This window comes from Drosophila arizonae, chromosome X (genome assembly GCF_054131065.1).
Source record: "Drosophila arizonae isolate 15081-1271.41 chromosome X, UAZ_ARI_1.0, whole genome shotgun sequence".
Classification (NCBI taxonomy): Eukaryota; Metazoa; Arthropoda; class Insecta; order Diptera; family Drosophilidae; genus Drosophila; species Drosophila arizonae.
The window spans coordinates 5,474,481-5,494,137 of NC_142927.1; the positions used below are offsets into that span (position 1 = coordinate 5,474,481).

Here is a 19,657-nt window from a genome sequence, read left to right on the forward strand (position 1 = left end):
TATTTATAAGAATACTAATGTTTCACAGCACTGTCGTGCTGCTAGTTGCAACATCGATAATTGACCAAGTGCTAGTATCGATAACACCGTAAACACGTGCACAGTCTGCCGTGTTTTGTTTTAGTTTGTGTGTTCTAAATAGCGACAAAAACATGGTTAGAGTATATACAACAGCGGTCGATGATCCTGACTCTCCAGGCAGTAATACTTCAAGTCCCAAAATTCAAAAAAAGGCTGAACCTAAAGCGAGAGCCGAACTTAAGCCCAAACCAATTGTGGTCGATGAGCCTGACTCTCCGGGCAGTAATACTTCAAGTCCCAAAATACAACTAAATGCTGAGCCTATAGCCAAAGCCGAACCCAAACCCAAATCCAAACCAAAAGCCAAAAAGGTGGTCAAACCCGAATCAAAAATACCCCGCGGACAGCCAAAATCAAATCGGCCCTGGAAGACACCCAAGCAGAAGTAGAAGAATTCAAACAACACAAATGCATCACATATTCACAGGCTAATCTTTATTCACAGATTCAGCAGCATTAAGAAAACCGTGAATCGTTTATCATTTGAGAAGAAAGTCGCCCTACGCAATGAGATGCGTTACATCAAAGAGAAGTCCAAGGAGATCAAGGATCAGCGCAAGGAAGCCGCCGTGCAGCGTCATCAGCGACGTGTCGAAAATGCTGAGCGACGTTTGGCCAACGAGCGACGATCAGAGGTCGTGCAAGTGATCAAGAATCCTGCTAAGCTGAAGCGCATGAAGAAGAAGCAGATGCGCATGATCGAGAAGCGCGATCTTAGTCAAGTCAAGGTGGTTTAAACGTCAAATATATGAATATATATATATGTATAGATCATAGGTTAAAATTAACTTTTCCTAAATAAATCTAGTTTTATATGCGAGTTCTTGTGTACAGTATATACAATAGGGATGTGTACATAAGTATATTCTTCCCTTTGTAAGGATCATAATGGCATCAGAATAAGCACTTTTAGTAATACTGGAGATAGTAGGAAACAAGATTATTATTGGGAAATGCTTTGTGTAGGAATATAGGTATCATTCTATATAGGGATATATAGAGAATGACTAAGTGCATACATTTACTCTATAAGAGAGAGAAAGAGATAGAGAGAGAGAGAGAGAGAGAGATGTATATAAAGGTAAATATAAGAAGGAGCAACACAATGATATAGAAAGAGATAGGTATGTTAAAGTTTTAAGTAAATTTCTGATCATTTGGTTTGTTTGTTGTTTAATGTACTAGACTATAGCAATTATATTTATATGTACAATGTTTAAACAGTTAACGCTTATTTCATTAGATTACTTTAACATATTAACATAGTATTCCAATTTATCATTAGAAAATTCCATTTGCCCGCTGCGCATATCAAAACGAAATTGTGTTAAAATCTGCTTGCGTTGTTCGTTTAGGGCACGACTTCGTAGACGTAGCTCTGGCTGTTGTTGCGTTTCTTCGACTTTGTTGGACTTCATTTGATTCTGAATGCGCGCACGCAACTTTAAATCCAATTGATGGGTCAGCGATTGCAATTGCGGTTGCTTTTCCTGCTGTGCAGGCGTAACAATTAATGGGCTATTGAGTAAAGTTTGTAAAAAGTTGTGAATTATTTCTGCTACTGCATTAAAATCTATTGTGCTATTAAGTGTTAATGTAAGTTGCTCCCAAGCTAAAGATTCACTTGGTGGCTCAAGCCTCATACCCATTTGCTGTACTACCGCAGGTGGCAATGCTCCATTGGCTCCACGCTTCGCGTTTGCAAGCAGAGAGTCATCCAAGCTGCTAGCCAGATAAAGCTGGGCATATAAGCAATTCTGATTGCGACTTAGTTGATACAGTTTATAGCGCATACTGCGATAATAGTGATTATCATCGCATATTATTAGATGATTGCAGCTGTTAGTTGTCGCCGCTGAGCCTCGTACCCGTCCTGGCAGCTCGGCCTTGCCTGCTTGTAGAGCCACAATGAGTTGCTCCAGCAAATTGTATATAAACTGTCGTTGCTCTTTGTATTCTATCTTGTTTGTAGGTTGTATATCGAAGTAATCGTCGTAGCACAAATGCAACACATGCCAGCCAGTCAGTAAGTCTGGCTGCTGCTGCATTAGCCACTTGCTAAGAGTCGTCTTGCCAGCGCCCGGCAGGCCGATCAAAGCAAGCAGACAAATACGCGGCATTTCTATAGTGTACAACTATATATATGTATATGTGTGTGTTTGTATGAATGTGTGATTGTTGTTGTTGCTGCTTAACTGTCTAGTATTGTAAATAAAAGCTGGGGCATGGCATTCCAATCCACATGGTGCTGCTGCTGCTACATGGCCAATTTAGCCGTCGATGCAGCTGGCGTTAGTACAGTGACAGCGGCTTCTTTTTCCTTAAGCTGCGCTTTGATGCGTTCCTCCTGTTGCTGTTGCTCCAATTGTTTGGCGTTCTGTTGCTCCATTTCTTCCATCCGCTTGGCATTAATTTTCGTCTGCACATCCACATAGGACTTCATCATATTTTGATTAAAGCGTGCAAACTTTGTCACACATCGATCTACACAAGTGCTCTATTTATACGAAGTAATAATTTATCAATATTGGAGGAATAGATAATTATGCTTGTTTACCTCCTGATCGAACAGTTCACGTTGGCTGAGATTATCGACGCAGCGATTGAAGCACAATTCAGTGACTTTGTTGTATAATGTAAGAAAATCTTTCAGCTGCAATTGAGTGCATATAAATATTTATGAATTAAACATGTTGTAGTTAGGTAAGCCAAGCATACATACGTTACGCAAGTTCGAATCCATTTGTTGAATGAAATTTGTAGTTATTCTCAAAATGTTAACTTAAATTAATTTTTAATGTTATTTCTTCTTTTGTGATAACCGACAAAAGCCAACAGCTGATTTACTTATTGTATCTGACAAGTGCTCTTTAACGCTCTAACTATCGATATGAAATTCAATTAGAAAATAAGCAATCGGTGGTACCCCATGTGCTGTCAATATTTAATTTCTTTTCGAAAACTAGCTTCAAGATATATCGATAGGATGGTTGACAATTAGCGGAGAATTGCACGACGACTACAAATCGAAAGCTCCATGTGACATGTTGCGTATGAATCGATACCCGTAGCGACTAGTCGATAAGTGTATTAAAATGCGCCGCATATTAAATCTATCAAAATTCAAATGGTCTTTTTAAAGAATTCATGAATTGTAAATTTCAGTCACGCGTGTGTATGTATATACCATATATTTACATAAACATAATGCTTTTGATTGTTTTCAAAGTATAAAATAATTCAAAAACTATGAACTAAAAATAATGCCTATATAGTATACTTTCTTAGCCCGTATAGCCAACATCTTCATCTGTGTACATCTTTATAGGCTGACCAGCTGTTTCGTTCATTGTCTCCATCATTTCAACATCACGGCATTGGGCCGCCTGCAATTCGCGTCGAATATCCGGTGTGATCTTCGGATGAGATTTCTTTCTGCAATTAAAAAGCGTTAGATAAGCTTGGATGCTAGATTCGATAAGCTTTAAAATTGACAATATTTACTTTAAAAGCTGCAGCAGTGCCTCCTTTTGCTCGGATGAAATATCATTCTTATAACGTTGCGCAAAAGTCAGCAGGCTTTGATGCCATAGTACAGGCAATTCGCGTTTATCTTGTTCAAATCTGTAGAGGTAGAAAAAATTATTGAAAATGGATATTTCTGAGACCATTCACTAGTGCTTACCTCAGAAAATGAAAGACAGCTGCATCTATAACACGATATGGCAGTGCATAACGTTTGTCCAAGAAATAACGAATAAATATCGAATTGGCGCCTGAATAGTTCATCTCACAGATCTTTAGCAGACATGCAGACGAGTGCAGCACAGGTATGGAGCTTCGAGCCACGACGCTGCCAAATATAATTGCCTCCCTCAAGGTGCAGTCGCCCGACTCCAGCAATGGCAATATGATACCCTTCATAAAGGCAGCCGGCTTAAAGAGTGCACGCTTAAGGGCATTGTACAAATGCATATTGAGCTTCTTGTATTCGCAAAGATCGTCACGAATGCGTGGCAATAAAACCAAATTATAGAAACGCTGAGCCATCGCCTGGGAGAGCACCGAACAGAAGATGCGAGTACCTTGGAACATGGCAGCAGCACTCCAATTGTGTGGCTCCGTTATGAACAATATTTGTTCCCAGTTCCTTAGTTTGGGTATAATTTTAAAGGCCTTCGGTATTTTGCCACTACGATAGCGTTTGAGCACCTCTCGGACTCCTTCATACATCTCCTTTACCTTCGGATCGATTTCTTCAATTCTCAGTGAACCCTCGTCCGAGATTTTGGTGTGTATATCGGCGCCCTTCTCCTGAATCTTTTGCATTATAATCTCGGACAGATGCAAAGTGCGTTTACCCTCCTTTGCGGGCGGCTGTTGGAAGCGTTCGAAGGCAGCAACATCGTCTTCGTCCATACCCAAGTCAGCCATGAAATCGTTTTCATTAACATCTTCCTGTTCGTCCTGGTCCATGCCATCGTCTAAAGGTTTTTATGGTGTTAAAAATAAATTGATTTATTGTATACTAGTTTACATACTCAAGTTAAGTTTCACAGTCCTTGGTGCTGCTAAGCTTGGAAAGTTCTCCTCGTCGAGCTCCAGTTGCTGTTGTCTAGCTGCTGCCAATATCTTTTGACTGCTTTTCGCATCTATATTCTGTCAATCAATAAAGCACCTGTATTATATATGGAATAATATCAATCAAGGATGTACCTACCGGTGACTCTTCTGCACGTAGCTTAACTTTTTCCTTGGATTTAGCTTTCAATACTTTGCCATCTGTGATTTGCTTCTCCAGGCTCACATTTTTTATTGTGGCCACATTAGCCTTCTTTGGTTTACCCATTTTGGTGCACTCTTAAAATCAACTTCTCAATAACAAACTCAAGCACAACACGTGTTGTAATCGTTGTTTATCGTCTGGAGGCACCCTGTTTTCCAATTTAGCATCATGGTCACTCCATTCTTTGACAGCTGTTATGGGTATGTTTGCATTGGAAAATATCGATGAACCTAGATTTTTAGGGATGAGCGATTGAATTGGCTAAATTTTGTAAAATACTCTGTATTCAGAACTTTTTCCATTTAGAATCGAAGTTAATTTGATCAGTCTGTAATTTAATTTTGTGTGCATAATTTTGAATCAGCATTCGCCCTTTAAAGCGTATTTAAATTTCATCGATAGCTAGTTTTCATCGTATCGATTATTTCGATATAAGTTTGGTTGCTGCATCCCTATTTCCTTTCCCTTACCTAGTTGGGATTTGACAAGAGCGTTTCTTTTTTTTTCTGTGTTGATTGCAGCAAGACCAACATAATGAAGGTGTGCAAAAATTTTGTGAAAAATAATATAAGAAACGCTGTAAACATAATGAAATATTGCTAAAAACAGCTAGCATTAACATTCAACTTGTGCAAAAATTAAGTGTAACTTGAAAAACTAAAGTGATTGCCCTTAAAATTGAAGATAACGATTGCGGCAAATTTGTGTATATAGATGTGTACGTGAACTAAACAACAAATGTATGTGTTTACTTGCAGCTCAACGTTTCTTATCCCGCAACGGGATGCCAAAAGCTGTTCGAGGTTGTCGATGAGCACAAACTACGTGTGTTCTACGAGAAGCGTATGGGCCAAGTTGTGGAGGCCGATATTCTGGGTGATGAATGGAAGGGCTATCAGCTGCGTATCTCTGGCGGCAACGACAAGCAGGGCTTCCCCATGAAGCAAGGTGTTCTCTCGCACGGTGAGTAAATCAATCGATTCGGTATATGAATAAGAAATTGTTAATTACAACTGAATTACTTGCCGCTTTATAGGTCGTGTGCGTCTTCTGTTGAAGAAGGGACACTCCTGCTACCGCCCACGCCGCACTGGCGAGCGCAAGCGTAAGTCTGTGCGCGGCTGCATTGTTGACTCCAACATGTCTGTGTTGGCGCTCGTAGTCATCAAGAAGGGCGAGCAAGATATTGCCGGTCTTACAGACACCACGATTCCACGTCGTCTGGGACCCAAGCGTGCCAGCAAGATCCGCAAGCTGTACAACTTGTCCAAGGAGGATGATGTTCGTCCCTACGTTGTGCGTCGCCCATTGCCCGCCAAGGAGGGTAAGAAGGCCACCTCCAAGGCACCAAAAATCCAGCGTCTGATCACCCCAGTGGTCCTGCAGCGCAAACACAGACGCATTGCATTGAAGAAGAAGCGCCAGCAGGCTTCCAAGGAAGCTGCTGCTGATTATGCCAAGCTCCTGGTGCAGCGCAAGAAGGAGTCGAAGGCCAAGCGTGAGGAGGCCAAGCGCCGCCGTTCCGCCTCGATCCGTGAATCCAAGAGCTCTGTTTCAAGTGACAAGAAGTAAATGTGAAGTGGCCAACAATTGCTAACCAACCATCTACATACATCTATCCACGAAAATAAGAAACAAATTTTGTAGCCATCTCGTTAATAAATGTGAATGGTCAAAAGATATACCTAAGTTAACACACCTTTTTTTTCTTGTGAACTATACCTGTGCGCTAACCTAAAAGAGAAAACCCATCAAAAATGTGCTCAAGTGAATGTTGGTTACTCTTCTATGGATTATGAAGAGATCGTTTCCAGAAATTCTTAAAGTGTAGTTGTATAGATAGATCTAAATATCGAGTTACTAAAGTGCCACTTAAGAATTATGGGAGCTCTACAGTTATTTTATGTGGCTTAGTGTCATAATGATAATGGTGTTGCAGGGTCTATCCCAAATATATCCATATCTACCTATATTTCGATTTGGCAATGTGAGGATATAGCTAAACAACTTTTTTTTTTATATATATACATATGTGTGAGCTAACTACTCTATAGTATTCCAAGACCTAGTTAAAGGATTCCCAAAACCCAAATCATGACTGAGACAATTACAATATAAGCATCCCAAGTTAATTGGAGATAAACTGGCTTAGTGAATCATAATAGAACTGTATTTAAACTCCAACATTTTGTGAATTGCTTGTCATGAGGCTAAAGTTTTATAAGCGACATTTTGAGATTGTTCTGAGATTGACCTTAGTCAAATTTTTGAAAATGACTTAGAGGGGGAGAGAGAGAGCAGGAGTAAGGGAGAAGAAACATCGTTTAATAATTTGTATAAAAGTGAAGGAATACTTGAGGACAATTTATTAGAAACCTGGCATTGATCATGTAATGGGTCCATGATTAACGTGACTATATGGCTGGATGTTAAAATCATCTATAATGAGTTGAGAGTAAAACTAGAATTGTTTATGTATACTTTTATCATAATGTATTCACTGTTTATTTCACATTTGATGAGGGCATACACATTGAGAAGGACTCGTCTAATTTGTGAAACAAATCAAATACATTAGTTATAGTTATATATTTATGTGTTTAATCATATTTGTATGTGTGTGTGAGTTTATCTATGTATATGGTATGTATATATGTAAAAACAACAAGAATGCATAAGGGAAGGGGCAGTTGGCATTGAGTCGAGCTATCCACACACACCACACAGCAGCGTCTGCGAGTGCGTGTGTGTGTGTGTGTGCATGTTAATACAGTCCACATCCTTGTAGAACACATACAATGCTGTGCTAATACGATCCACATTCGCATCGAAAGATCCACTTGCTACAAGTTATCTGCCGTTTGTGTCGTTGACTGCATTCGTCGGCGACTCGTAGCGCGCCAGTTTGGCCTCCTGATCGGCGAGGAGCTCGAGCAAATCTTCCTGGTCCTTTTGTGTAGCTAGCAAAGACTCCTGCGCAGCATCCGCTCGCTGTTTCTCCGCTGTCAATTGCTGACGCAGTGTCTCCAGCTCCTTGGTCAATCGTATGTTCTCCGCAAAATACATGTTCGCTTGATACCGAGCTGCATTCAGCTGCTCATCGTTGACAGTTTCTGTGGTCTGCTGCTCCGCGGTTGCCGTGGTAATTGGAGTTGTTGTTGGAGTTGCAGCTGGAGCTGGAGCTGCAGCTGCTGTTGGCTGCGCCGCCAGCTGTGCCTTGAGCAGCGTATTCTGATCGGCCAGCTGGGCCCTGAGTGATTGCTCGTGGCTGAGCTGATCCTTTAGCTCAATGTTCTCTTGCTCCAGCTGCTTGGTGGACTGCTCCAGAGTCTGTATTTGCGCGTCCATGCCACGTATGATGCCCTTATACTGGGCCACCAGAGCAGAGGCCTCTGAGCTGAGAGTGAGCTCGGTTAGCTCAATGCCATCCACATCGAAGCCGCTGACCAGCTTGGCTATCAACGCCTCCAGACCCTTGTACAGCTTGCAGTACTCGTAATCGAGCAGCAGCTCGCTGGCGCCCTTGGCTCGTATCTGTGCCTGCTTGCACGCCCGACTGTAGGCCTCGTGGCGCGACACTTCACTCAGCTTGTTGCAGAAGGTCTCCTGGCCGATGCGCTTGATGATCAGCTGGCTGATGTCCTCCCGGCGCTGGTTGGCCAGCGAATTGTCGTTGAATTGTATGCAGAGGCCCATGAGAAAGGCGCACATGCCCTGCACCAGATACTCACGCTCGTCGTGCTCATTGGCGCACAGCTGGGCAGTCAGATAGGCCATGGTGCCTTGGGTCTCCAGCAAGGCCTTGACCGCGCCCGGACAGTGGGCCAGCCAAACGCTGAGCAGCATGAGCAGACCCACCTTGCTCTGCAAGCGGTAGCGCTCCTGCTGCATCAGACTTGTGCACTGCTCCAGCAGTGTGATGGGTCGCTGTCCGCCAGGCGTGGCCAGGAGCACTCGCAGCAGCTCCTCCTTCTGGGCAACGTTCTCGACGAGCGTATGCATCAGGGCCACGGCAGCGAACCAATTGGCCAGCGTGTCTGTCGAGAAGAGACCTGTGCATAGCAGCTGCCCGGTGGAAAGCGAGCTCACGTCGGTGGCACTGGATGGCAGCAGCGTCTGCACCACTGCACGCTGACCGTCCGAGTTGCGATAGAGATAACACTCGAAGCAATAGAGCACCGCACAGCGCAACGCCAGCAGCTGCTTCTCATTGATCATGGACATGAGTAGGACTACAATGGCCGGCCTTGGTGGCTGACTGGGCGCCTGAACGCGGCTCAGCTCGTCCTGATTATCGCGATCTCCGCGCACCACCTCCGCCACAGTATTGATAGTCTCCGTCAGTATGTCCGCTGGCACTCCGCTGCTCATGAGGATGTCGCAGAGCGCCTGCAGCAATTGTGATTTTTGCATTACACGCTGGCACGCGCTGACCACCTGCTGCTGGTTGCTGGGCGTCACCAGGGCCCGCACCACCTGCAGCATGCAGTGGAAATTGGAGACCTTTTGCGGTGTCCAGGCGCTCTCGTCCGCATCCGAGCTGCCATTGGAGCTGTTTAGCAAGAACATTGGGGCCAGCCGCTGTATGTAGGAGCCCTCCTTGAAGAACTGCTGATTGCTGGAATTGTTTTTGAGTAGATTCAGCAGCAATATAAGACAATCCTCGACCACAATGCCGCCGTCCGAGCAGCCCTCCTCGCGCACAATATCGAACAGACGATCGAACGCATTCTCGAATGCCACAATCTTCTGTATGTTGGAATTGCCTTTGGTCAGCTCGATGAGGAGCAGGAGAACATCGTTCCTGATTACTTCACGACTGTCGGTGAGCAGATCCATTAGCTTGGACACGCCCATGGGACTGACCAGCACCAGTTCCTGCAGTTCGCGTGTCTTATTAGCAATCAGAGACGTGATCAACTGGATGGCGCCTCGGCGAACACGGAAATCGTATTCATCAAGATAACCCATGACGAGGGTGACATGATCGGGATTCTTGATGAACATTTCGGTGAACTGTTCGCCCACATTCACGGATACAGCTGGATTGTCAGCCTCCTCGTCGAACTCCTCGCTGGTGACAATGTTGCACAGCGTGTCCAGGGCATAGCTTATGATTTCAGCGTCCTGGCCATCATTTTGCAGTACCTGGACTAAAGGTGGCATGCCCTGGGCACCCACCTCTATACGATATTTCCGCGAGAGCGCTTTCAAGGCCCGGCATGCATCCCGGCGATCCTCGAGCAGGGTCGACGAATAAACTCGATCAACGAGCTTTTCAACTGTTTCGGCTGCACTGGGCTGCTGGCCCGGCTCAGTGCCGCCCAGCACGGTCTTGATACCACTCTTCAAGAACTCCATCCACTTTCTGCTTAACTAAACGACGTGTTCAATATGGTATGGTGTATATAAAGCTAACACTCATATATCTGACACGTCAATTCTTATAAAAACAATACGCGAGACAAGTGTGTGCACACCCAAGACAGAGATAATAGTATATGTTGGCAATATTTGGTGCCATCAATTGAATATGTTTGTATAGTTATTTATTTAAATTTCCTTTTGTGCGCTACACACTTTAAATTTTGTTGTGTTTTATAGATATGAATATATAATAAAATAGCTACAACATAAATAATTTAAATAGGAATTGATGTTTTGTTTTTGAAGCATAAAGCCAGTGAATACACTTCGGATTAACAAAAATATATGAAGTAACCATCACTCGAAAATCAATTAAACTGATGATAAAACATGATTATTTAAGTGATTTATTCCAACTGTCGTTTGAAAGATATTGTTTGTCGCATAAAAATCAGTTAAAGTACTTAATATTTTTAATGCGACTATCGATAACATAGGTTAGTATTCGTTGGTATTTTTTAGTATTAGACCGCCGCATTATAGAAAATTCTGTGCATAGAGCAATACTGGTTGAATTTTTTTGTTGTAACTTTTGCTGTTTTTGTTTATTATGCATTTGTTTGCAAATGTGTTGTTAATTAAATGGACGCCACAAATGCAACTACATAAATAAGCAACAATATGAACGTTGCACAAATGGGGCTATGGGCCCTGGTCGCGCTCTGCACGCAAACGACCTTTGTTGTGCAGGCAATGTGCCCCAGTAAATGCAGCTGCAAGAATATTTCAGAGAATATTCAATCGTTACGCGTTCGCTGTGACGAACTGCATATTGTTAATTGGAGGGAGTTAAACTTTGGCGACGATGTCCACAACATAATCAGCATGTAAGCATATTTATACATTTGGCCATTCATCAATAGTTATTTATGGTTTACCTTGCAGCAATGCCAGCAAAAATGCAATTGCACACATAAGCGAAGACGATTTCAAAAGTTTTACGGAACTTAAACGATTGGATCTATCATCAAATTTACTCACCGAACTGGACAAGCGCAGCTTTGGCAATAGTCTGCCCAATGTGGAGCGCTTGCGTCTGGGTAACAATTCTATAAGTCATATATATGAAGGAACATTCGATCAGATGCCGAAATTAAAGCAGCTGTAAGTTCTCTTCATTATTTTCCCTTATCTATATGAAACTGCAATTTCTGACATATGCATTGCTTAGGGACTTATCGAACAATCCGTTGGCCTGTGATTGCGGTTTGATTTGGTTGATCGCCTGGTCCAATGCACGCGACATACGCCTACTGCCGGCGCCCAAATGTGATTCACCCGTCAATTTTCGTGGCATGCCACTGAAGAAGCTAAAAGTGGGCATTGACTTTCGTTGCGAATCGCTGCTGCAGCCGCTTCTGGAACTTGTGCCCAAACAGAATCAGGTAAATCAAGCGCAGCAAAGTCCAACTAAATTTATATATCTTAATTTCTTTATACTTTCTTCAGATTGCCTTTGAGGGCGATGAGCTGCAGCTGAAGTGCTTCGCTCCCCGCGTGGCCATTGGCGCTCCGCGAGAGTCTGAGGATTTGCCCACGCGTGCCTACGTCTTCTGGGGCTGGTCGGATAAGATCAGACATCAAAACTCCACAGATGACATCATCTATCGGGATCCCACCAAGGTGTTCAATGATGTGCACTTGGAAACGCGTCATTCTAACGATTCGGGCATATTGAATTCGATCCTACGCATTAGCAGCCTAACACAGAATCATACGGGCATGTGGGACTGCACGCTGCGTAGCCAGCAAGCGAATCTGTCGCAATCCATTGTCCTGCATGTGGTGGCCAAGGGCACGCTCTACTGCGATGCCATGGTTACGCATACGAACAAGGGCAGCTACCACTGGCCGCGCACCATGCGAGGTGAGACGGTGCTGCAGGCCTGCGTCGAGGAGCCCAGCGACATGAGCTTGCAGCGCAGGGCTTCGCATGAGTGCGGCAACGACGGTCAATGGCATCGCCTGAATGTCGAGAGCTGTGTCTATGTCAGCGAGACGACGCGCATCTTCGAGCAGTTCGCGAAGGTGAATCTAACGCTGACGAAGGGTAAAAATGCGCTGGAAATTGCGAGGCGCTTGCACAACTTTACACACATACAGACGCAGCTGCACAAGATTAGAGATCCCATGGACCTGGAGTATATAGCACGAACATTGCTTAAATATCTCGAGCAGCTGGACGCACATCAGCAGGAAATAAGCTACTTGCTAATGGACATTGTCTCACAGCTGCTCACGCTGCCGGTCAAGATCTTTGAGGCCGCCCAACTGGAGCAGGGCACAAGCCATAAGCTGCTCCACATTGTCGAGGCCGCCGCGCTGCGACTGGCCACCAGCAGCACCATGGCCGCCAGCGATGGCGAGGCAAGCGATTGGCGGCGCCAGATGCTGCAGCGCAACATCTTCGTGGAGTTCTTCAATATCAGCCTGGAGCAATTTCTGAGCATGTCCTGCGTGTGGCTCGAGGGCAGCCAGCGTGGCCTGCAGTGCAACAGCGCCAACGATACGATACCCATGTACGAGCATGGCGACATCGACGCAGCCATACAGGTGCCCTACCAGGTGCTCAGCGAGCAGCTCACATCGGCCAACAGCTCAAGCAGTCAGCAGCGTAATTTGCGGCTGATGATTACGCTGCATCGCAACGCCAAGCTGCTGCCCAACCTGAAGAGCAGGCAGAATGAGACGTTGTCTTCCGTGGTGGTCGGAGCGCGTCTCTACAGCGAGGGCGAGCCCATCGATAATCCACTGCCAGCAGTCGAGGAGGAGCTGAATCTGGAGCAGGACGACGTCTATCAGCAGCGCATAACCATAATGCTGCGCGCCCATCCGTATCATGACGAGCGCAGTGCCCCGCTGCCCGCCTGGTGGGATGAGCAGCAACAGGAATGGAATACCCGCGTCTGCCAGCAGCACTATCAGCATCGCACCCTGCTCATGTTCAGCTGCAGCAGTCGCAGCGGCTACTTTGGACTGCTGCAGCGGGCCGCCTTTTTGAACGACTATCGCAGCGAGCAGGCGGGCGCTCGCTTCCGGCACGCCCCCCTGCCCATTTATGTGGGCTGCGGTCTGTTGTTCGGCTGCGCCTGGTTCAACATCGTCACCTTTGTGGTCTTCGGCTGTGCGATACGCATCAATCGGGTGCAGCGCCACGCCCTGGTCAACACCTGGCTGGCCTTGTCCACACTCTGCCTGACCTTCATGCTGGGCATCTATCAGACGACGAATTTGCTGCACTGCCGCCTGTTTGGTCTGCTGCTGCACTACCTCAGCCTCTGTGTGCTGCTCTGGCTGTGCGTCAGCCTGAGCAGCATGTACAAGCGGCTGAGCAAATCAACGACCGCCACGTCGCTGCCACTGAACGGACAGCAGTCGCTGCCCATGCAGCTGCCACAGGAGCCGCACCAGCGCAAGCCCATACTGGGCATCTATCTGGTTGGCTGGGGCATAGCGCTGCTCATCTGTGGCATCAGCAGCGCCGTCAACATGTCGGAGTATGCCGCCTACAGCTTCTGCTTCCTGCACAACTCGACAACGCTGAATGCGTTGGTGGTGCCAGCCGGCATTCTGCTCATCTTCAGTGGCTTCCTGGCGCTCTGCATTTACTATCAGCTGAGTCAGCAGGCGGTGAATGTGCTGCAGCAGCAGCAGCATCTCGGCCAGCGTCAATACTCGGACAACAATACCCAGGCGACGGAGCACATTGATCTGGATTGGCTGGACGCCAATGGCTGTGCGACTGTCAAGCAGGAGGCGAGCAGCTCGGCCTTGCAGCTGCAGGAGCAGTATAGCACACTGAGCAATCCGTTGAGCAGCATTGTGGATGACTACGAGCGCTCCAATATGTCACATCTGCGTGGACACCTGATCTTCTTGGTGCTGTACGTTTGCGCCTGGCTATCGGCCGCCTTCTATGTGCACAGCGAGGAGGAGCTCTACGTGCTGAGTTTTGTCGCCAGCTGTGTGGCCTTGGCTCTGTTTGTGCTGCTCTTCTACAATCTGACCCGGAACGATGCACGCCAGGCCTGGGCCCAGCATCGCTTGGCCAGATCCAGTCGACTGGTGGCCTACAATAATGCAAGGAATGGAAGCAGTCAGGCCCGAGCTGCAGCTGCCGCTGGCACATCGAATGCCAAGGCTGGCCAAGGCGCTGCCATGATAAGCAACTCAATTGTCGCCTACAAAGCGGGTCCGGGCAGCCTCTACGAGCCGAACAACTCGGCCGGCTCGCGCTCGAATAGCCAGTGCTCCAATAAGCAGCGCAGCAGCAGTGCCCGAAGCATGCGCAGCCAGAATCGCAGCAATGGCCAATTGGACTGCACCACACAGCAGCTGTTGGCTGGAGGAGTTGGCGGCGGCGGCGGTGGAGGGGGAGGCGGAATGGGAGGCAACTCGGCTACGTCTATAACCATCATCAACAATAATCATGGCCAGCAGACGCTGAGTGGAGCCTCCGCTGTCTCCCAGCAGACGGGACAACATCATCTACTCCATGTGGGCAACGGGCAGGAGTGCATACCCAGCGCCGAAATCTTCTATAATCCCAATCAGATCAATGTGGCACGCAAGTTCTTCAAGAAACAGAAGCGTCTGGCCAAGCGCAACAACTTCGAGCTGCAGCGCCAGGCGCTGCCCCAACAGATGCACAGCCAGCACAGCTTGAGCGACGCCAGCTCCGAGCAGCTCTACGCCCGGCATCACAATGCGATGACCCTGCTCGCTGGTGGCAGCAAGGTGAACAACACGAATCTGCACTACAAGTCGCAGGTGGAGCAGCAACAGCACAAGCGATTTGTGCCCGCTTCCAAGATATTGCAAGCGAACATCTACACGAATATACCCGAGACGTTGACGCCGCAGCATGAGGTGATCAAGCTGCGCACTCCATCCTTGCTGGACGAGACGCTGCACGAGCACGACGACGAGCTGTTGACCACGCACGAGGATGACGACGGCAGCTCCATGGATGAGCATGCGCCGCTGTATGCCAACACAATGCCCGGCACACCGCAGAGCGAGCTCAACGCGCAGGTGTTCCGAGAGCGAGCAACGCCGCTGAGCTCCACGCCCGTGAAGCGACCCAGCTTGGAGGCCATGAATAGCTTGGGTCTGCCGGAGGCGGCGAGCAGCGAGGCGGCTGCTGCCGAGGAGCCGCTGCTGCAGAAGCACGAGATCTATGTCTCCAACTCGCTGCAGGTGACCAATAGCATACGCCTGGAGGATGACTTTCCCAGCGTGCTCATCCGCTACAGCCAGCAGCAGCAGTCCAAGTCCTTGAACAATATACACGACATGCTCGTCGCGGGCACTGCCACAAAGGAGGCCAATGGCAGCGCGGCAACAGCTGCACTGGAGGGCAACACTCTGGGCTCCCTGGCTGGCAGCAGTGGCAATTCGCTGGTCACCCAGATGATGTACTCCTGCTCCAGCAGCAATCTGCCCCAGCTGCAAGCCACGCACAATGCACGCAGCCGGCCCACTGGCGTCGGCGGAGTGGATCACTTCAATCTTCCGAGCAGCACGCGCCTGCTCTCCGCCAGCCCGACCAATGAGAGCGATCTGAACTACCAGAACTCTGAGATCAGCATACGCAGCCACGGACTGTATGCGCCGCAGACGGACAACGATTTGAATTTGACACTAACGGACGATTTCCGTTGCTATCAGTCCTCGAATGCCAGCGATGCGGATGTGGATGTGCTCAATGAGTTCGACGATGAGTTTGTGGCCAATGGTGATGCCGTCTATGCACTGCATCAGAACCAGCTGCACGTGGGCAACGGAGGCGCTGGTGGTGGCGAGGCCACAGCGGAAACCACCGAGGAGGATGAGGTTGTTGGTGGTGGTGGTAGTCGTAGTCGTGGTGGCGTGGACGAGGATGAGGATGACGAGGAGGCCATGAATAACTCCATCGATGAGCTATACGAGGCCATCAAGTGCCGCAGTCCGCTCAGGGGCTGCAAGCAGCTGCTGCAGGAGGCGCACAGCTCACCAACAGCGGCCGAGAGATTGCGAAAGACTGAGACCCAGCTGCAGCATCCGTCCTCCAGCACTCCCAATTCCAATTCCAATTCTAATCCCAATCCCAACTCGAGCAGCAATCAAGATCATCTCAATGAAACTGTGGAAGATGATAGCAGCCAAAGCAGCGTCATTTCCTATATCGATCCTAGAGCAAACAATCCTAGTTAGCTTATACACTAGCCTATAGACCATATAGACTATACAGATATTTATACATCTATAACTAGATGTAGGCATAGTTATAGAGACGATACGACAAACCCTCCGTGCTTGGCTGCTAGGCCAATGCCAAAGTATTCCTCTCCTCAATAGAGCCTAAGCTTTTTTTTAACTATATATATTTACTGTATATTGCATTTGTACTTTTATATGCTTCATATATACTATATAAGTAGACATATATACTTGTCTAGCGTAACTCATTTGGCATTACATACTTCACACAACTCACTTGACTCCTATAACATCTATTTATTATGTCTATATATAGTCCCTAAGAAATCGCATACAACAAAAAAAAAAAGAGATTATGAAAAACGAAAGAAAAACAACAAATTTATATAGTATATACATATATATTACTTCATGAAACATCGAGCAAATAAGTCAACTGTAAGCTGAACTCATCTAAAGATTAAAACAGTTTTTAAAATGTTAAATTTTAGTAACTAAACTTTTGTGTATTATGTATTTTGTATATTTAACTAAAATCAAGTGCGAATAATGCAATTTTAAAAACAATTTGTTTTTTTATTTCATTAAAAAAAAAATGAGGGGAAATATGGAAATTTTCAATAAAGTATCCAAATAGAGATATTTACGTAGTCGGGTAAGATAAGTTTTACATGGGAAAATGGATATTTGGGGCATATCCAGAAAAGGCTTTTGGGGATATTTGCGAATAAGTATTATGAGAGGGAAATCTTTTGGGTAATTTACAGTCCTGTGGCTAATGGGAAATTTAAATAACTATAACAGAACAGATATTTAGTTAACTAATTTATTGTTACTTATTATTATTTACTTAGCTAGTCAATATCTTACAAAGCTAGAGTCAACTAAAATGATGTATTCTGCAGCAATAGGGAAAGTGGAAGTATATAGGGAAAGGTATTTGGGTGCGTATGTGGGAAGTTTGCGAAATAAATAGGGAAATAGCTATAATTCTGAAAGTACGTCATATCTTTAAAGTCGTAGACACTATATTATCAGTATGAATTTTTATATGTATATAGGTCTACACTGCATCAATATACAAATAACACGAAATACTTATACAAATTGTTTTGTAAAGAAATTACAAATGTTTAGCGTTTATTTATATTTTACGGTACAGTGAACACATTTAACAGCTACTTGTAAAGTAGATACAATTCGTAGGTAATTCGTTAGCTAGACAACGGAGTCGCACAACTTAGAGTCCAATGATAAAATATGTAATTTATATGATATTTTGTTGTTTTTTTTTTTTGTATATTGTCATAAATTAAATAACTATTTAAATGTAAAACAAGGTTTAGACGAATGTGTGCGAAGGCTGTGTCAGTGTGTGTGTGTGTTTGTGTTAGGTTTGTGTGTATGTATAAATACTTTAACATTATATTACTTAAAGTTTAACAAATAACGGTTTAAAAATGTTGCAATAGATGCAAGCTAAATACAAATATTTATGATATATTACTAATTAGTTGACATATTGATATTGCTGCGCCATTAACAATGAAAACTAGCGCTTGTGCGTGTTTTGTTCGCTTTAGATACAAAATAACATTATTCAATTTATATAGATAGATAGTTGGATGTGGGATCGGTGCGACGATTCGCATATTTAAATGCTGCGTATGGACTTCCAGCGTCGCAGCAAAAGACACGCTGAGGTCAATCCACTGGAAAATTGGCTAAATTCGCTAATGTTTATGTTACGTGTTGGAATGTCGATTTTCTCTTTTAAAGTCTGCAAATAAAATCGAGCAATGCAGTGCGTGTATAACAGCCGTATAACAGTGAGGGAAATACCTTGTAGGCTTCTGGAATCTCAGCGGGTGATCTGTGCACAATTGTGCCATTGATATACAACATATTTGCCGCACTCTCCTCGGGCAACGTGAGCTTCTGATAGGTGAAGCTCGCCTCTCGCTCCATGCGCTTCACAATCTCCTGGCAGGTGGCACTTGTGCTCACACACAGCACATCCGGCCCAGCCATGGTGACATAGTACTTTAAGCGCTTGCAACCATTCACCTATTGCGAAAAATAAAATCAAGTTACTTTCGATTAAACGGAATATAAATCATGTCTAGCCCTAACTCACTCTTATAGGAGTCACTGGATATTCGGGATATGCCATGGCAACTGCGCGGGCGCCCTCCTCGTTTGTGAAACTAGAAATGCCAATGAAAAACTCTCGCCCTGTAAGCGATGACCGTGATATTTACAGTTATTGCGAATATATTGATTAATTTGCTTGAATTTATTCAGTTACCCGTAAAGAGCACATCGCCGCCATCCAATTGGGCATGAGGATCATCGATCTCGATAACCGGTATATCCAGCTCCTTCTTCAAAATGATGGCCATGCTCTCCGCTTCGCGGCGGCGTTTCGGATTTTCCGATCTGCCAATAAGCGCAACTCCATTGCAGACCACGGCGCTGCTCTCAACGAAAACGCCTTCGGGCAGTGCATCATCCGGCGGCAGCTCGATCACATCCAAGCCAATTTCACGCAATAGAGTGCAATATTGTTCGTGTTGTTGCTTCGCCAATTGTACATCAAAGTCGCCCGTTTCGAGCAAGGCATTGGAGATTCTGAAGATCACACGCAAATTTTGAATTAAACGAATTAACAACAATCAAGTGTGAATAAGCGAATGAATGAGGGAATGAATGAAGTAATTTACGCCTTAGCACGGGGTCAATGCGTGGGTGACAATGCTTGCTGGTTTGCCCCAACCCTTAAACCTGGCCCCACCCAAAGCCAACCACTGAGCCATTGCTTAGGCAACATGACCTAATTTCCCCGTCCAGGTGCGCGCTGCACTGCGCAGCTTAGCCAGGCAACTTCCTGTCACTCACCTGGCAACGATTGCGTGTGTATATTTGGGTGACATCTTGCACACTGGTTAATCCAGCGGTATACGGTTTATATCTGGACGACACCAGGAGGAGACACTAAACCGAATTTCTGATGTTGAATTTGTGTACTCGCCATAGAGCGCCATTCACGTATGACCGCAACCACGCTGACATTCACACTGCCGAATTCACTCTGTACACTTAACATTGCCGCCCAATTGATCTGTTAATGTTAAGTGAAGATGATGGTACAAATTGAGGGTG

At 45.7% G+C, this 19,657-nt stretch overlaps 8 protein-coding genes across 8 annotated transcripts; 3 read left to right on the plus strand and 5 right to left on the minus strand.

Annotated features, from left to right (window-relative positions):
* Window positions 1–58: 58 nt before the first annotated feature.
* Window positions 59–901, plus strand: LOC108619842 (coiled-coil domain-containing protein 86). Its single transcript, XM_018016637.2, has 2 exons — window positions 59–466; window positions 527–901. Exons 1-2 carry the CDS (start codon window positions 153–155, stop codon window positions 816–818), a joined length of 606 nt encoding a protein of 201 aa, XP_017872126.1. The 5' UTR covers window positions 59–152; the 3' UTR covers window positions 819–901.
* Window positions 902–1,237: 336 nt separating this feature from the next.
* Window positions 1,238–2,201, minus strand: Pstk (Phosphoseryl tRNA kinase). Its single transcript, XM_018017094.2, has one exon. The coding sequence runs from the start codon at window positions 2,199–2,201 to the stop codon at window positions 1,326–1,328; it is 876 nt and encodes a 291-aa protein (XP_017872583.1). The 3' UTR covers window positions 1,238–1,325.
* Window positions 2,202–2,338: 137 nt separating this feature from the next.
* On the minus strand, window positions 2,339–3,031 carry Tim9b (Translocase of inner membrane 9b). Its single transcript, XM_018017095.2, has 3 exons — window positions 2,804–3,031; window positions 2,639–2,734; window positions 2,339–2,578 (listed from the first exon to the last, which is right to left on the minus strand). The coding sequence occupies exons 1-3, from the start codon at window positions 2,822–2,824 to the stop codon at window positions 2,339–2,341; spliced, it is 357 nt and encodes a 118-aa protein (XP_017872584.1). The 5' UTR covers window positions 2,825–3,031.
* Window positions 3,032–3,240: 209 nt separating this feature from the next.
* On the minus strand, window positions 3,241–5,036 carry bys (Bystin). The gene is made up of 5 exons (XM_018017059.2): window positions 4,802–5,036; window positions 4,623–4,740; window positions 3,767–4,565; window positions 3,586–3,705; window positions 3,241–3,516 (listed from the first exon to the last, which is right to left on the minus strand). The coding sequence occupies exons 1-5, from the start codon at window positions 4,928–4,930 to the stop codon at window positions 3,366–3,368; spliced, it is 1,317 nt and encodes a 438-aa protein (XP_017872548.1). The 5' UTR covers window positions 4,931–5,036; the 3' UTR covers window positions 3,241–3,365.
* Window positions 5,037–5,247: 211 nt separating this feature from the next.
* RpS6 (ribosomal protein S6) lies at window positions 5,248–6,561 on the plus strand. The gene is made up of 3 exons (XM_018016581.2): window positions 5,248–5,407; window positions 5,626–5,830; window positions 5,904–6,561. The coding sequence occupies exons 1-3, from the start codon at window positions 5,402–5,404 to the stop codon at window positions 6,437–6,439; spliced, it is 747 nt and encodes a 248-aa protein (XP_017872070.1). The 5' UTR covers window positions 5,248–5,401; the 3' UTR covers window positions 6,440–6,561.
* p115 (General vesicular transport factor p115) lies at window positions 5,994–10,619 on the minus strand. Its single transcript, XM_089475514.1, has one exon. It carries the CDS (start codon window positions 10,226–10,228, stop codon window positions 7,718–7,720), a length of 2,511 nt encoding a protein of 836 aa, XP_089331640.1. The 5' UTR covers window positions 10,229–10,619; the 3' UTR covers window positions 5,994–7,717.
* Window positions 10,620–10,757: 138 nt separating this feature from the next.
* Window positions 10,758–17,062, plus strand: Remo (Remoulade). Its single transcript, XM_018016575.2, has 4 exons — window positions 10,758–11,121; window positions 11,180–11,398; window positions 11,466–11,679; window positions 11,744–17,062. The coding sequence occupies exons 1-4, from the start codon at window positions 10,916–10,918 to the stop codon at window positions 16,487–16,489; spliced, it is 5,385 nt and encodes a 1,794-aa protein (XP_017872064.1). The 5' UTR covers window positions 10,758–10,915; the 3' UTR covers window positions 16,490–17,062.
* A 540-nt stretch (window positions 17,063–17,602) lies between these two features.
* On the minus strand, window positions 17,603–19,580 carry LOC108619808 (N(G),N(G)-dimethylarginine dimethylaminohydrolase 1). Its single transcript, XM_018016580.2, has 5 exons — window positions 19,394–19,580; window positions 18,804–19,126; window positions 18,633–18,730; window positions 18,338–18,562; window positions 17,603–18,275 (listed from the first exon to the last, which is right to left on the minus strand). Exons 1-5 carry the CDS (start codon window positions 19,426–19,428, stop codon window positions 18,150–18,152), a joined length of 807 nt encoding a protein of 268 aa, XP_017872069.1. The 5' UTR covers window positions 19,429–19,580; the 3' UTR covers window positions 17,603–18,149.
* Window positions 19,581–19,657: the final 77 nt, after the last annotated feature.

Coding starts and splice junctions, on each gene's coding strand:
- p115 (XM_089475514.1), bottom strand. CDS start 10,228: ATGGAGTTCTTGAAGAGTGGTATCAAGACCGTGCTGGGCGGCACTGAG.
- Remo (XM_018016575.2), top strand. CDS start 10,916: ATGAACGTTGCACAAATGGGGCTATGGGCCCTGGTCGCGCTCTGCACG. Junction 11,399..11,465: donor ATGCCGAAATTAAAGCAGCT/GTAAGTTCTCTT, acceptor TGCATTGCTTAG/GGACTTATCGAACAATCCGT. Junction 11,680..11,743: donor TTGTGCCCAAACAGAATCAG/GTAAATCAAGCG, acceptor TACTTTCTTCAG/ATTGCCTTTGAGGGCGATGA.
- Pstk (XM_018017094.2), bottom strand. CDS start 2,201: ATGCCGCGTATTTGTCTGCTTGCTTTGATCGGCCTGCCGGGCGCTGGC.
- Tim9b (XM_018017095.2), bottom strand. CDS start 2,824: ATGGATTCGAACTTGCGTAAC. Junction 2,735..2,803: donor TGGATTCGAACTTGCGTAAC/GTATGTATGCTT, acceptor ACTCAATTGCAG/CTGAAAGATTTTCTTACATT. Junction 2,579..2,638: donor GTGAACTGTTCGATCAGGAG/GTAAACAAGCAT, acceptor TCGTATAAATAG/AGCACTTGTGTAGATCGATG.
- RpS6 (XM_018016581.2), top strand. Junction 5,831..5,903: donor GCAAGGTGTTCTCTCGCACG/GTGAGTAAATCA, acceptor GCCGCTTTATAG/GTCGTGTGCGTCTTCTGTTG.
- LOC108619842 (XM_018016637.2), top strand. CDS start 153: ATGGTTAGAGTATATACAACAGCGGTCGATGATCCTGACTCTCCAGGC. Junction 467..526: donor TGGAAGACACCCAAGCAGAA/GTAGAAGAATTC, acceptor CTTTATTCACAG/ATTCAGCAGCATTAAGAAAA.
- LOC108619808 (XM_018016580.2), bottom strand. CDS start 19,428: ATGTCACCCAAATATACACACGCAATCGTTGCCAG. Junction 18,563..18,632: donor ATCCAGTGACTCCTATAAGA/GTGAGTTAGGGC, acceptor TTTTCGCAATAG/GTGAATGGTTGCAAGCGCTT. Junction 18,276..18,337: donor AGATTCCAGAAGCCTACAAG/GTATTTCCCTCA, acceptor TTTTATTTGCAG/ACTTTAAAAGAGAAAATCGA.
- bys (XM_018017059.2), bottom strand. CDS start 4,930: ATGGGTAAACCAAAGAAGGCTAATGTGGCCACAATAAAAAATGTGAGC. Junction 3,706..3,766: donor GCTGTCTTTCATTTTCTGAG/GTAAGCACTAGT, acceptor CTACCTCTACAG/ATTTGAACAAGATAAACGCG. Junction 3,517..3,585: donor GCACTGCTGCAGCTTTTAAA/GTAAATATTGTC, acceptor TTTTAATTGCAG/AAAGAAATCTCATCCGAAGA.